The sequence below is a fragment of the Rhincodon typus genome, chromosome 27, assembly GCF_021869965.1.
Source record: "Rhincodon typus isolate 14 chromosome 27, sRhiTyp1.1, whole genome shotgun sequence".
In the NCBI taxonomy this organism is placed as follows: Eukaryota; Metazoa; Chordata; class Chondrichthyes; order Orectolobiformes; family Rhincodontidae; genus Rhincodon; species Rhincodon typus.
Window position 1 is genome coordinate 376,569 of NC_063358.1, and position 14,285 is coordinate 390,853.

The 14,285-nt window shown below is 41.1% G+C and overlaps 1 protein-coding gene across 5 annotated transcripts in view; it reads left to right on the forward strand.

The window, feature by feature from the left end:
• The first annotated feature begins 3,286 nt into the window (after window positions 1–3,286).
• LOC109920441 (histone-binding protein RBBP4) overlaps window positions 3,287–14,285 on the forward strand; it is a 38,852-nt gene continuing 27,853 nt past the window's right edge. The window contains exons 1-5 of one of the 5 annotated variants that reach the window (XM_048612991.1): window positions 3,287–3,467; window positions 4,817–4,957; window positions 6,852–6,999; window positions 8,436–8,581; window positions 10,500–10,673. In XM_048612991.1, coding sequence (XP_048468948.1) covers window positions 3,452–3,467; window positions 4,817–4,957; window positions 6,852–6,999; window positions 8,436–8,581; window positions 10,500–10,673 — 625 coding nt within the window. In that variant the 5' untranslated portion in view covers window positions 3,287–3,451. Of the gene's footprint in view, window positions 3,468–3,505; window positions 4,014–4,816; window positions 4,958–6,851; window positions 7,000–8,435; window positions 8,582–10,499; window positions 10,674–14,285 lie in introns of those variants that run through there. The other 4 variants (XM_048612992.1, XM_020520470.2, XM_020520471.2 and 1 more) reach the window with 4 other exon arrangements.

Sequence of the window (14,285 nt, forward strand, 5' to 3'; positions counted from 1 at the left end):
CCCTGGCTCTACACTCCCTGGAACATCTGGATAACAAGGATACACCAGGTTTCTACTTATTGACTACAGCTCTGCCTTCAACACTGCAATCCCAACCAAACTAATCTACAAACTCTGAAACCTAGGTCTCGGCTCTGCCCTCTACAACTGGATCCTCGACTTCCTGACCCACAGACCGCAATCAGTGAGGATAAGCAACAGCGCCTCTTCCACAGCAATCCTCAACACCAGTGGAAGGTGGATAAAGGAGCAGATAGGTGCTCCTTCCATGCACCTCCCCCTCTCTCTCTCTTTATTTCAGAATCCCCTTCCCCTTCCCCCATTTCTGAAGAAGGGTCCAGACCTGAAACGTCAGCTTTCCTGTTCCTCTGATGCTGCCTGACCTGCTGTGTTCCTCCAGCTCCACATTGTTATCTCTGACTCCAGCATCAGCAGATCTTACTATCTCTGTTTCAATCTTGTTGTAGTGCTCCAGTGAAGCTCCGCATAAGCTGGAAGAACAGCACCTAATTTTCTGCTTGGGAACTCTCCAGCCTTCTGGACTCAATATCTAGTTCAACAACTTCAGGGCTTGAGCTTCTCCCAAATCCTTACCTCAACCTCCACACACAAGACCTTATTTTATAACATAGTCTGCTACGCACCACCCACTGTAAGCCACTAACAGTCTCCATTCATAGCTATTCATCCTTCTAGCCTGATTGTTATTTACTCCTTTGTCCTTCTCTCTTTTTTTTGGTCTCTATCTCCACCTATTGCTTATTCTTTACCTCCTTCCTCCACCCTATCTCCTGCACAAAGACAAACATTTTCCTGGCTACCATCAATTCTGAGGAAGGGTCACTGAAACGTTAACTCTGATTTCTCTCCACAGATACTGCCAGACCTGCTGAGCTTTTCCTGCAATTTCTGTTTTTGTTTCTGATTTCCAGCATCCACAGTTCTTTTGGTTTTTATTGGGATATCTGGATATCCTTGAACACCAGTCAACAAAAATAGACAGGTGCAGCAAGCAGGGAGGTGCAGGGAGGCAAAAGATATATTACCCTTCATTTTGAGAGGTTTTGAGTTCAGAAGTAGGTCTGTTGTACTGCACTTATACAGGACTTTGGTGAGACCACACCTGGGTTATTACATGCAGTTTTGGTCTACCTAAGACAGGATATACTTACCACAGAGGGAGTGCCACAGAAGTTCACTAGGCTGACACTGGGGATGGCAGGACTATCCTATAAGAGCCAGGAGCAGGAGGGCCATTCAGCCCCTCGAGCCTACTTCACTATTTGATACAATCATGGCTAATTTCACCTTGGCCTCAACTCCACTTTCCTGCCCACTCCCTATACTCTTCAACCCATTACTAATTAAAAATCTGTCTATCATCACCCTCAACTTACTCAATGTCTCAGCATCCACCGCACTCTGGGGGAGTGAATTTCACAGATTCAGGACCTTTTGAGAGAAGTAATTTCTCATCATCTCTGTCTTAAATCTGTTCCCCCTTATCCTAAAACTATGACCTTCCATTTGAGATTGCCCTAGATGAGGAAACATCCTGTCTGTCTATTTTATCAATCCCCTTCAGCATCTCTTATATCCCAATTAGATCTGTTCTCATTCTTTTAAAGTCTAGAAAGTACAGATATAAACCGCTCAGTCTGTCTTTACAAGACAAACTCTGGAACCTCCTTTGAATTGCCTCCATTGCAGCTATGTCCCTCCTCACACAAGGGGACCAAAACTGAATGCAATAATCCAGGTGTGATCTCACTACTGCCTTCTACAGTTGAAGCAACACTTCCCTACTTTTCTGCTCTATTCCTTTGCCAATAAATGCCAAAATCCTAGACAACAAGGTGCAGGGCTGGATGAACACAGCAGGCCAAGCAGCATCATAGGAGCAGAGAGGCTGACGTTTCGGGCCTAGACCTATTTGCTTTCCTTATGACCTGCTGTACCTGCATACTAGGTTTGTGCTATTCATGCATGAGAACACCCAAATCCCTCTGCACCGAAGCACTCTGAACTTTAGATAATAAGTTGCCTTTCTATTCTAATCAAAATGCTGAGAGACAGGATCTACATGCATGTGGAAAAACAAGGATGGATTAGGGATAGTCAACATGGCTTTATGGTGGGAAATCATGTCTGTCAAATTTGATTGAGGTTTTTAAAGAGGACCAAAAAGATAGATAAAGTCAGCAGTAGATGTTGTCTACATGAACTTTAGCAAGGCCTTCGACAAGGTTCCGTGCGGTAGACTGGTTAGTAAGGTTAGATCACGTGGGATCCAGCGAAAGCTAGCGAATTAAATACAAGATTGGCTTGATGGTAGAAGGCAACAGGGTTGTTGTTCAGACTGGAGGTCTGTGAGCAGTGGTAGGCCACAAGGATTGGTGCTTGGTCTGCTATTGTTCATCATTCATATAAACGATCTGGATGAGAATATTGGAGGCATAGAGCTGTACAACACAGGAACATTTGGCACGATGTTGTGTTGAACATGATGCTAAATTAAACTAATCCCTTCTGCCTGCCCTTGGTCCATATTCCTCCATTCCTTGTATATTCATGTGCTTATCTAAAAGTCACTAAAACGCCCTTATCGTATCTGTCTCCACTATCACCCCTGGCAGTGCGTTCCAAACTCCTACCACTCTCTATCTAAAAATACTTGCCCCTCACATCTCCTTTGAACTTTCCCCTCTCACTTTAAATGCATGCCCACTGTGTGGAGTTTGCACATTCTCCTTGGGGCTGCATGGTTTCCTCCCATAGTCCAGGAATATGTAGGCTAGGTGGATTATCCATGGGAAATGGAGGGTTACAGGGTTAGGGTAGGGGATTGTGTCTGGGTGGGATACTCTTCGGAGGGTCAGTGTAGATTCACTGGGTCGAATGGCCTGCTTCCATATTGTAGGGATTGTATGAAGAAAGCTGTGGAGGTAAAGCCATTGACTGTGTTCAAGATAGAGAGTTTTTTTTATTTAAAAGCATCAGGAGTACGGAGAGATATCTTGAAATAAAGCATCAACCCTGATCCTGTTGTATGATGGATAAAATTTAAGGGGCGGAATGGTCTGCTTGCGCTGCCAGCATCTGAGGGCGGGGGCGGGGCCTATGTGAGTCCAGTCCCGGTCAATCCCCGCCCCCTGTTGGCTTTTGCCTTGGAAACATCCAATGGTTGTCAGCACGGCCCACTAGTGCGCCGCTGTCCTGGTAACCACTCTGATTGGCAGTTCCCTGGCGCTTCTGATTGGGCAGCTGTGCAGGGGTTACCGGGACGGTGGTTTGGCGCGCAAACGTTAGTGGCGGCGCAGGCGCGGGCACAAAGGCGGCGGTGGAACCCGAGCCCCCGAAGCTGGACCGTCAGGATCCTCCCCCCTCCATAAACACAATCGGCCCGCCCGTCCCCGTCCCCCCGTTCCCCCTTCCCCCGTGAGCTGCAGCCATGACCGACAAAGAAGGTAATCGACAGCTCGCCGGGCGGCCTCGCGCAACACCAGCCTCCATCTTGATTGAGTCCCGTCCGCATTAACCGGCCGACATGTTGCGGAATTGTGATTGTGGGCCCGGGCCTGGGCCCTCCCTCCGCCCCGGGCCTCGGGCTGCTGTTCCTCCCTCTGTCGGCGTTTTTCTGGGCCGCCGCAGGGATCCGCGCCGTTGTCTGTGAAGGAGCCGGTTGTGGGCGCTGGACCCGGTGGCTCAGGCCCGGCTCTGGCTCCTGCTCCTTTCCGCTCTGTCCCGGTGTGTGGCCTGAGGCTTCCAGCGGAATCTCGCTGCGATCAGAGCGCGGTTTCTGCAGATGGAAAGATGAGGAAGTGAGCGGAGGGGCAATTCCTTGTTCCAGTTGATTGTGGACTATGAAAGCTCCTTCTGTTCGCTTGTTGTTGACTGCTTTGGCGATTGCACGTTTATAATTTTTAAAGCTCGTTTGTGAAAATTTTACTTGTACAGTAGCGACCCCTTGGGAACGACTTCTTCTATCAGCAATGCAACAGATTTTGTCTTTGGTATGAATTTCAGTGCTCGGAAGATTTATCCCTCGTTGACGTTTGGAAATTGGCACAAATTTGCTTTCTGCCAACTGTGCCCAATATGTCAATGATCCAGTGTCTCGTACCACCAGCCTATTTAATCAATGTACAATTCAGAATTTCATAAATGAATTTAAAACTGTTTAGCCCATTTGCTAAACTAATACTTGAATATTTTTCCTGTTGTATTTAAAACTAGCTCTGAAGTTTAATTGCAAGTAGCCGTCTTGCTCACTTTTTAGTTTGAATTTGTGTTTTATTACAAGAGTGATTATACAAAGTCGTTTGTACAAAATAATTTCAGAGTGACTTGTATGTTTAGAAATAAACTAGTCCCCTTCTGCAAATCTGTGTTTTCCTTCTCAGTTAGGAGAGTGGGATGTTGCTGTTAGTGTTCCTCTGTTCAAACTATCAGTAGGTGCATTTGATAAATGTGGAAAGGAACACCGTTGTTAGCCAGTTTTATTATATCATCATCCCAGCTGATTTAGCATAAAAATAATCTCCTTAGTTTCTGTCTCCACCCTCATGTCTAAAAATAAGTCTGAGCACAGATTGTGGTCTTCAGTGACAATCAAATTCTTGTGCTTCAGCTGTATATACTGGGCCTTAGCAACACTATATTTTAAGGGGATGTGAGAAAAGAATTAATTACAATGTAAATATATAATGTATGCAAGGTACTCTGTCCTGCATTTTATGTAAATTTGTGTCCCTGTAAACTGCATGTACTATTGTCAGAATGTTCAGATTATTTTTCTTTAATTTTGCACCTCTAGCATCAGATGCCCATTATGATGTTACACCTGTGATGTCACACACCCACTGTTCTTCATTACTGACGGCCGCCTCACCTGTGCAGTCCACTCATCTCGACACGACGCCAGGCATTTGTCATGAATGGAAACGAGGAAAAAAAAGTACCTTGTATATATTATACAAAATAACGGATGGTCAGGAGATGAATTAGAGACGTGCATGGGAAACACTCTTAAATTTTGGCCTTGGGTATTCACTAATGACTGTAACACAAAGTTCTCTCATTAATCCCAATTCAACCAAAGCCCAAATACACATCTGTAATTCACCTCATGCCATTGATTATTTGTTCTAACGTAAAATGTGACAACTGTTCAACAAATGTACTTTAATGCTTTTCAATGTGTAAATTGTACTGTTATACATCTCCCCTTAAAATTAAGTGTTTTGTAAATTTGTCACATGGCCCTTTCCAATTTAACTTGTAGTAAGTGATTCAAAAATAAGGGCAAGGATAATAGTTTATAGATATGCTGTTTTCAGAAATTCTGTGGCTTTACAGGTGTTTGCATGCACTACTGTATCAGTGTGTGATTAATGAAGTAAATGGGTTTTAATGAGAATTTGTGTAGTTGGCTTCTGTAAGCCTGATCACTTTACTAGGTCTTGAAGGTAGCATAAAGTCTTTTTAAGTAAAATTGTGGCCCGTCCATATCATTTTCTTTATAGTCTGTTGCTTCCTGCTGGATGTAGTGCTTTGATTTTTGAGGTTACCTAGTCATTCACACTTGATTTTAAACCTATCCGTGAATATTTTTTTCTTTGTTATTCGCTTTCCTGAGCTAAAACTACTTTGTACCTTGGCATGCTGTTAACCTTTGCCCTTGCAGTACCACATCTGTTATGAAAAGCTTGGTTAAAAGCTTGTGTTCAATCTTTAAGTCAGTATTCTCCCACATCGTCATTTTCCATATATGCCTATCTTACAACATAGTGCAGTTGGTCCTGAAATGCATCTTTCTCCAATATTATCAGAATTGTTTCAGAGATTTTAAGAACAGCTTATAATTGCCCTTGGTGCTGTAAATGAGTGTAAAAGCATGTCAATATTTTAACAAGTTTGTGGGTTCAGCCACATACTACATAATTTTGGCTGACATGTTGACACTGTTAAGTGCTACTGTATAGAGGGAGTCCTGCATTGTAATAGCTGTACGTTAAATAAACAATTAAAGTGTAACTCAGTTAGGTTTCCTGAGGGATCAGATCTTGTGCTCAGAAGAACAGTGACAATTTCTTGAAACCTTTCTACCACTAGTTTTGGCTATTGATTTGTAGACTGATATTTTCTTTGTCACTGACTTTGTGCAGTGACCTCGGATGTTTTTATCTGTTTTGAAATATTCAATTGGCAGAAGTGCTGAGGCTCCAATACAGTTCCACTAGGGGGGTCCCCATAAGTTCTGCCAATTGGAAGAAATACCTGCTGTGCCTACTTTAGCAATTTCATACTCATTTCAGTAGGTTGTCTCCATTTCCATGTGCTTAATTTTTAAATCTTTGAGTGAAATTTTATTGACTACCATCTGAAAGTCCGCACAGGTATTTTAATCTGCCATTTCAGTTACCTGTGCAAAGCATTCAGCTGTTAGCCATGACATGCTTGTTGCATATCCATTTGCTCCAAGTTTATTCCTTTGACAGCATCTTCTCTTTGGTCAAGGCAAAAAGAAAAAGACCGATGTAAAACACACATCAGGATTTGTATCCAAGTTGTATCTAAGCTGCATTCTAAATTATTTGATCAATGAACCTTTTTGAATGCTTTTATGTAGTTTTTCAATGACTGTTTTAAAGCATATTGGAGATTTATTGTTAGCCTGTATTCTGTAATGATAGGTATACAGAGCCCTGCTGTGAATAGAAATTTTGGTGATTGCTTCCAAAAAAATGCGACCAGCTTGTAGCAAATAAATCTTTGCCCAGTGGCGCAATAAGAATAACTTGAATCAGTGCACTTCTGTATGTTGTTAATGACAAGTTGTGCATTTGCAGCAGCCTTTGATGATGCCGTGGAAGAACGTGTCATTAATGAAGAATACAAGATCTGGAAGAAAAATACTCCCTTCTTGTATGACCTGGTTATGACTCATGCTCTGGAATGGCCAAGCCTGACTGCACAGTGGTTGCCTGATGTTTCTAGGTATGAATGTTTGAAGGGTAATTGATGTGAATGTCAGTATTACTTAGTAAATGAGAATGTCTGTGTTACATATACTTTTAGATTCCACTTTTGGCTAAAAGGTTATGCTCTGGAAAGTACCTCCATGTTTTTGTAACTTCTAACTTTTAAATAGCTTGAAGTAGAGTTTTACCCTATCCAGGTTACTTATCTGCAGTATTCTTTGTGTGTTTTTATCTCTTTTCCATTTATTATTATCTGCTTTCCTGAAAAAGGGTCTAGACCCGAAACGTCAGCTTTCCTGCTCCTCTGATGCTGCTTGGCCTGCTGTGTTCATCCAGCTCTACACCTTGTTGTCTTTGAAGAATTCTAGATGTTTCTTTAGGAGTGAATACAGTTTTAATATTACTTCTCAATTCATGGAGTATTTTTGCTATGCATCCTGATATTCTGTTTCGCTTTCTTTTAATAGGCACAATAGAAATAGCAGGAGTAGGCCATATGACCTCTTGAACATGCTTTGTCACGCAATAACATAATTTCTCATGTGATCCTGGCTACACTTTCACTTTCTTGCTTGTTTTCCATAATGTTTGACTATGCTATGAATCATAAATCTCTCTGGAACTGTAGTTAATTTTGTGATGGAAAATTGATTCATTTGCCTGTATAGAAGACTATGCTGTGCAACAGTATGAAGGGTCTTCCTGAGATCCAGTTAATCAACGTGCGCAATATTGTTTATCTGTGTACTAGGCTATCACAACTAAGTCCATATTTCCAGCCTTTGCAATATTCTACATTATATGCTTCAAATTTGTCTTTTGGATTTATGATCTCTTTTTCTGAGGTTGAGTAGTTGGGAGTGGTATTAGTATCACATGTCACCTAGAAAGAGCAAAATTTGGAATGTAAGTTTTCTTTTGACCTTCACAGATGAATCGAAGTACTGTCACACAGGAAAAACTTTGCTTAACATTGTCCCATGCAACTTTGTTTCACATTAACATTACTGTCCAATTCGAACTGTGCGTACACTTTTTGCAATGTTGCTGTTTCATATTAACATTATTATATGCCTGGATGTTCCCATGTTGTGTTTGAGAGCTGGGTCTGTGGAAAAGTGGGGAGCAGGCAATGTTTAGAGGATGTTTTTGAGCTTCAAACATTTTCACGTAAATGGTTTTACAGGAAGTAGTTAACAATGCTAAAAAAGACTTTGTTGTACCTTGAACCAGACCTATTTTCTAGCATCAGCTCTTCATTGCAGCGAATGCAATTTTTGATGTTTTCAAGGCGTTTTGTTCTGTACACTGAATAAGATTCGTATCCCTTCGACCTTTTTAAAAGGAACAAGGGTAGCACACGTCTGTTTGCAATGCCTTTATTAATGTTATTTTTGCAGGCAAAAATGTATGACTGAATAATTTAGTAACACCATATTTAATGATCTGCAGACCTGAGGGAAAGGACTACAGTGTTCACAGGCTCGTGCTGGGAACCCATACATCTGATGAGCAAAACCATTTGGTCATAGCCAGTGTTCAGCTACCAAATGATGATGCACAGTTTGATGCTTCACATTACGATAGTGAAAAGGGAGGTAAGAGGTTTTTGCGCATAAAAGGGGTTTAAAGTGTTGTGGAATGTGTGGATAGTTGAACAAAATAGCATGGCAGTTCATGACTTTGAATTTATTGTTGATTGAGGTGACCACATGTTAAAGTGCAGCTGACTTAAAGCATCTAATTTTTCTCACTGGTGTCTAAAACATTACTTGTGAGCTTCTAAACATTTCAGTAGAAGTTCTGTAGTTGCTACATTTTATTTTGAGGTGTGGTACCCTTTTGGCAAATTACAACACTCTGAGCAGGTAAGGACGTATTTAAAAAGTAAATAATCTCATTGGAACTGTCAAAGCATTCAAATTGCTTGACGTTTAATTTTTTTTAAAATACTGCCATGTTTTTAAAAGGCATGTTGATTCACTGTCTGTTGACAAACATGATTATTATTTGTGTTGCATGATTTTACAACCTATCTTTATCACAAGGCACCTGTCAATTCAGTATGGCAGCTCTTAAGTGCTAATGAAGTCTTCAAAGTGGGTCTGTGAATACAGACACTCACTTTTATAAAGCGTTAAAACATGAATGTAGAATACTCACTTTTGTCTAGTGAATGAGTTCTTAATGCTTTTTTAAAAAAATAATCTGCAGTAGATACTAGAACTTTATTTTATCTTGGCCTGAGTATGAGGTCATGATGGAACTGGGTGAGTCATATGGAGGGTAATGAAACAGCATGTCATGCATGGAGGCATGAGTTTGAAGAGGATCTATATAGGGTGCTGGGGTCAGGTAGAGGAGTAGGAAGGTCTGAGGTCCTGAAAGCAGATCTTGGAGGAATTAAGAAATTAAAAAGCAAAGCAAAACAACCGGAACTACAATCTTAGGATTACTCCCAGTGCCATGTGTTAATGGGCGTAAAAACAGGAGCATTGATCAATTGAACACATGGCTAGAGAATTGTGGGAGACGGTGCATCAGATTTGAGGAATTGGGACCAGTACTAGTGCAGGTGGGACCTGTACAAGCTGGATAAGTTTCATCTTAACAGGCTAGGGACTGATTTTACCCGGGAGGTTTGCCAGTGTTGCTATTGGTTTAAGATAGATTCCCATCCCCAAGCTGAGAGGCAAAGTAAATTTGGTAGCAGTAGAATAATTGTTTGGGAGAATAGAAAACAGGAGAAACAAAGCTGGGCATAAAGGCAGTCTACCTGAATGGACGTAACATTTACAAGAAGTAGATAATTTAAAGGCACAAACAGAAGTAAAATGTGTATGGTCTAATTGCCATTACAGAAACGTGGCTGTATGGTGACCATTCTGGGATCTGTACAGCTGTTCACAGTATATATTGAATGATTTGCATGTGGGGACCAAATGTAATATTTCCAAGTTTGCAATTGGTACAAAGCTAAGCAGGAATGTTAGTTGTGAGGAAAATGTAAAACTATTTTTGAGGAGGATTTGGACACTTAGTGAGAGGATGACAACATTACAGATGCACAATTTTATGTGCGAATTTTGGGGGTTAGTATGCACATTTCATTTGGTATTTGTAAAAGAAAACCTGAGACTAGCATTACTTGATATTGGAGAGGCATCTCAATGCCATGTGCTTTAGAATGTTCGGGTGGGTAAAAGGAACAATTTGCAAACAGGGCATTTTATGATATGCTAACTTGAGTCCATCAGACCCTTCCCCTTGCCTCGCTGTTTCAAGATATTTTTGAAACCTTGTAGTCTTAGTATATGAATATTGTTGAAATCCCTGAAGAACTAGTGTGATTTGTATAAGCTGTTTTTGTGTAAGTGATATCATTCCTCATTGAGTTAAGATATTCAAAAGGTGGAAATAAATACAAGATGACCTTTACCTTTTGATTTACTGACTGTTGGCTTAGTTTATTAGTGAACCGTGAAACATTATTTATGTTTGTTGCTTCTGTTGCAGAATTTGGTGGATTTGGTTCTGTTAGTGGAAAAATAGAGATTGAAATAAAAATAAATCATGAAGGGGAAGTAAATCGTGCTCGGTACATGCCTCAGAATCCTTGTATTATTGCTACCAAGACTCCATCCAGTGATGTGTTGGTCTTTGACTATACGAAACACCCTTCCAAACCAGGTAAGCAGTGTTAATGTTGAATCAGGAGATCAGGACATGGTCCTTTAGAAATAATGGGAAAATCAAGATGATTATTATTTAAGTTCTGTAAACTTTGTTTTGCAAGTACCATCCTTGTAGAAGAGCATCAATTACCCTAATCTCCTAGAATAACAACATTTCATCCATGAAGCAGAAATTATTTTGCTTCTTAACAGATGGTGTTCTCCAGATTTTTGTAAGTAGAACTGGCGTGGTGACCCTTGACAGTCCTAACTGCCTCGTCTCCTATCCCTTGTAAGGAGTCAAATGAATAATCTTAAAATATGAAACAACTGACTCAAAATGCTTTTGAGGACTAAAGTTAAATCTTAATAAAAATTCTCATTGTCTTGAAAATGCTTGAAAATTTTCTTTTTTTTTCATTTGCAAGTATAATGGAACACCTTTGCCATTGTTTATAGTCAGTCATTTTATGGCACAGAAGTAGGTCATTCAGCCACTCATGGCTTGCACCCTAAAGATCATTCTGGTCTGTCCATTCTGCTCCATACCCACAGCCCTGCAAGTTTCTTTATTTCAAATCATTGTTTCTGCTTCCATTACTCATGGGTAGTGTGTTCCAGTTCATTAACATTTACTGCATTTAAAAGAAAAAGATTTTTCTGTTTTCACTCATCTTTCTTTGTGAATCTTAAATCTGTTTTCTGTTGTGGATAGTTCCACAAACAGCTGCGTTAGTTTCTTTTGTTTACCTTGACCTAAAGACTTGTCATAATCTTGTAAGCTAAAATTTTAAACTAATTTTTTATTTGAAAATACAGGACGGTAGAAATACTCGTCTGGTCTGCTCTGCCAAGGTCACCACTTGTCTTGTACTGTCAGCTGGTCTGCTCTTGAATGTTTTCATAAGTCTTCCCCTTTCATTCAGCTTTTCAACTTCTCATCTTTTTGAGGCTGAAGATGTATACAGAAATGGGAAAAACTGTGCCTCCCTCCCTCCCTGCACTAATGTTTTGACTCTGCACCAGAGCACCAGTTTCTGAATAGGAATGGTTTAGTAACAAACGGTTTCTGATTTTTGAATTGAATAACAGGAACCGTTTTTACAGGCTCCTTTATAATTGGGATCTGCCACATCTAGGATCTAACTTCCAGGCTTAGCCTTTTTGACTAAACACCTTTTTTATCCAGAAGGAAATTATTTACTTTTGAAGTAAAACTAATTCATCCTTTTTGCAGAACATTTTTTTATTTCACAATGTTGACACATTCTGTTGGCTTGAATGGCTTTTCCATCTGTAGCACTCATCTGTAAATCATCATCTCTTCCACTAGTATGCTGAAGTCTTGTTTGCATCCACCACCCCCCCCCCCCCCCCCCCCCCCGACCCCCGACCAAACCCTTGCAACTATTGTTGGTGATTTCTCGAATTGTCTTGATTTGTGTCCCCCCCCACACCACCCCCCACCAAACTATCTCCATTTCACCTTGCTGCGGTCTGTTCATTCGGGTCTCAGCCTGACATTTTTTAAATGTGCTAATGAGGATGGTGATCTTGTCATCTTGTAACCACGTTTTACGTTGCAGAGGCCGAATGAATTTCAATACACAATGCTCTCATGGTTATATCTCCGTCTCTGGTCATCTATAATGTTCCAGTATAGCCCAAGTCAAGCTGAAAGAGCAGCAATCCATTTTTACAACTCAGCACTTTATAGCCTCAACATTTTTAAGTTCAATTTTTAAAATCATGAACTTGGCCCTATTAGTCAAAATATTGAATACATTAGCAAGGAGGTTATGATACAGCTGTATATAACATTATTTAGGTGACAACTGGAGTATTGTGTGCAGTTCTGGTTGCCACACAATAGGAAAGATGTGATTGTGCTGGACAGTGTTGCGGAGGAGTTTAACCAGGATGCTGCCGAGGCTGGAGCGATTCAGCTATGAAGAGCCTGTAGTTGTTTCTCTTAGAGCAGAGAAGGCTGAGGGGGAGGGATCTGATTGAGGTGTACAAAGTTCTGAGGGGCATAGACAGAGTAGATAGCATCCTTCCCTCTTAGTAGAGGGATGAATAACCAGGTGGCACAGTTGTAAAACAAGGAACAGGAGATCTAGAAGAGAATTGAGGAATTATATTTTCACCTTGTGGGTTGAAAGTATCTAGATCTCTAAAAGGGTGGTAGAAGTAGAAACCTTCATACATATAATAAGTATTTAAAAGTACACTTGAAACACCATAGTATATTACATGGGTGTGTGTCAAGGGTTAGAAAATGTGATTAGAATAAATGGATGTTTGATGACTGGCTTGTATATGATGGACGGAAGAGTCTCTCAAAAACAAAAAATCTGACCTGTTCAGCTCTTTTGTCCACCCTTGAATTAAAGATGTAATGAAGTCAGGAGCTGTGTTGTCCTGGGGGAAGCCATACTGAACCTTAGTGAGCAGGTTGTTGCTAAGCAAACCCTGCTTGATAAACTAATGACCCCCTTTCATCACCTATACTTATGATCAAGAGTAGACTGATGGGGCAGTAATTGGTTAGGTTGGTTTTGCTTTTCTTTTTGTGTACATGAAACAACCTGGGAAATTTTCCACATTGTCAGGTAGATGCCAGTGTTGAAGCACAAGTCTCCAGTATTGTTATTGGAATATGGTCAGGACCCATAACCTTTGCAGCATCCAGTGCCTTCAGCCCTGTTTTGATATCATGTGGACTGAATTGAATGGGCTGAAGACGGCATTTGCAGGGGACGATGAAGTGGAAACTTGGCATTTCCGGTTGAAAATTTGTTGCAAATGCTCCAACCTTGTCTTTTGCACTACGGTGTTGGGCTCCCCAAGTAATGAAGGTAGGGATATTTGTGAAGTTTTCTCCTCTAGTGATTTGTTCAATTACCCACCATCATCCAGGACTTGATGTGTCAAGACTGTGGGACTTGGATCTGATCCGTCACGGAATCATTTAGCTCTGTCACTTGCTGCTTATTCTGTTTGACGTGTAAATAGTTCTATGTTATGGCTTCACCATATTGACACTGAATTTTTAGGTTTGCTTGATGCTGTTCCTGATATTCCTGCCTCCTCCTTGAACAGGTTATATCCCTTGTTTTGTGGTAATGGTAGAGTGGGGGATAAGCCAGACCATGAGATTGTAGATTGTGTTGGAGTACGATTCTGTTGCTGCTGATGGCCCACAGCTCCTCAGACTTGAGTTGCTAGATCTGTTTGAAGTCCATTCCATTTACCACAGTGGCAGCACCACGCAACGTGGAGGGTATCCTCGGTATGAAGGTGGAATTTCGCCTCCATGATGACTCTGCTGTCATGGACTGATAGATCTACAGTAGGCAGTTTATTGAGGATGAGGTCAAGTATATTTTTCCTCCTTGTTGGTTTCCTCACTACCTGTTGCAGTCCCAGTCAAGCCTATGTTGTTTTGTACTCCACTAGGTTTGTAGTCGTGGTACCAAGCCACTCTTACCACGAGCCATTGAAGTACTCGGGAGTTCATTCTGTGCACTTGCCACCCTCTGTGATTCCTCCAAGACATGTTCAACATGGAGGATACATCAGTTGAACAGGAGGGGGGTTATGGCATGTGGTGATCAGATTTTATGTT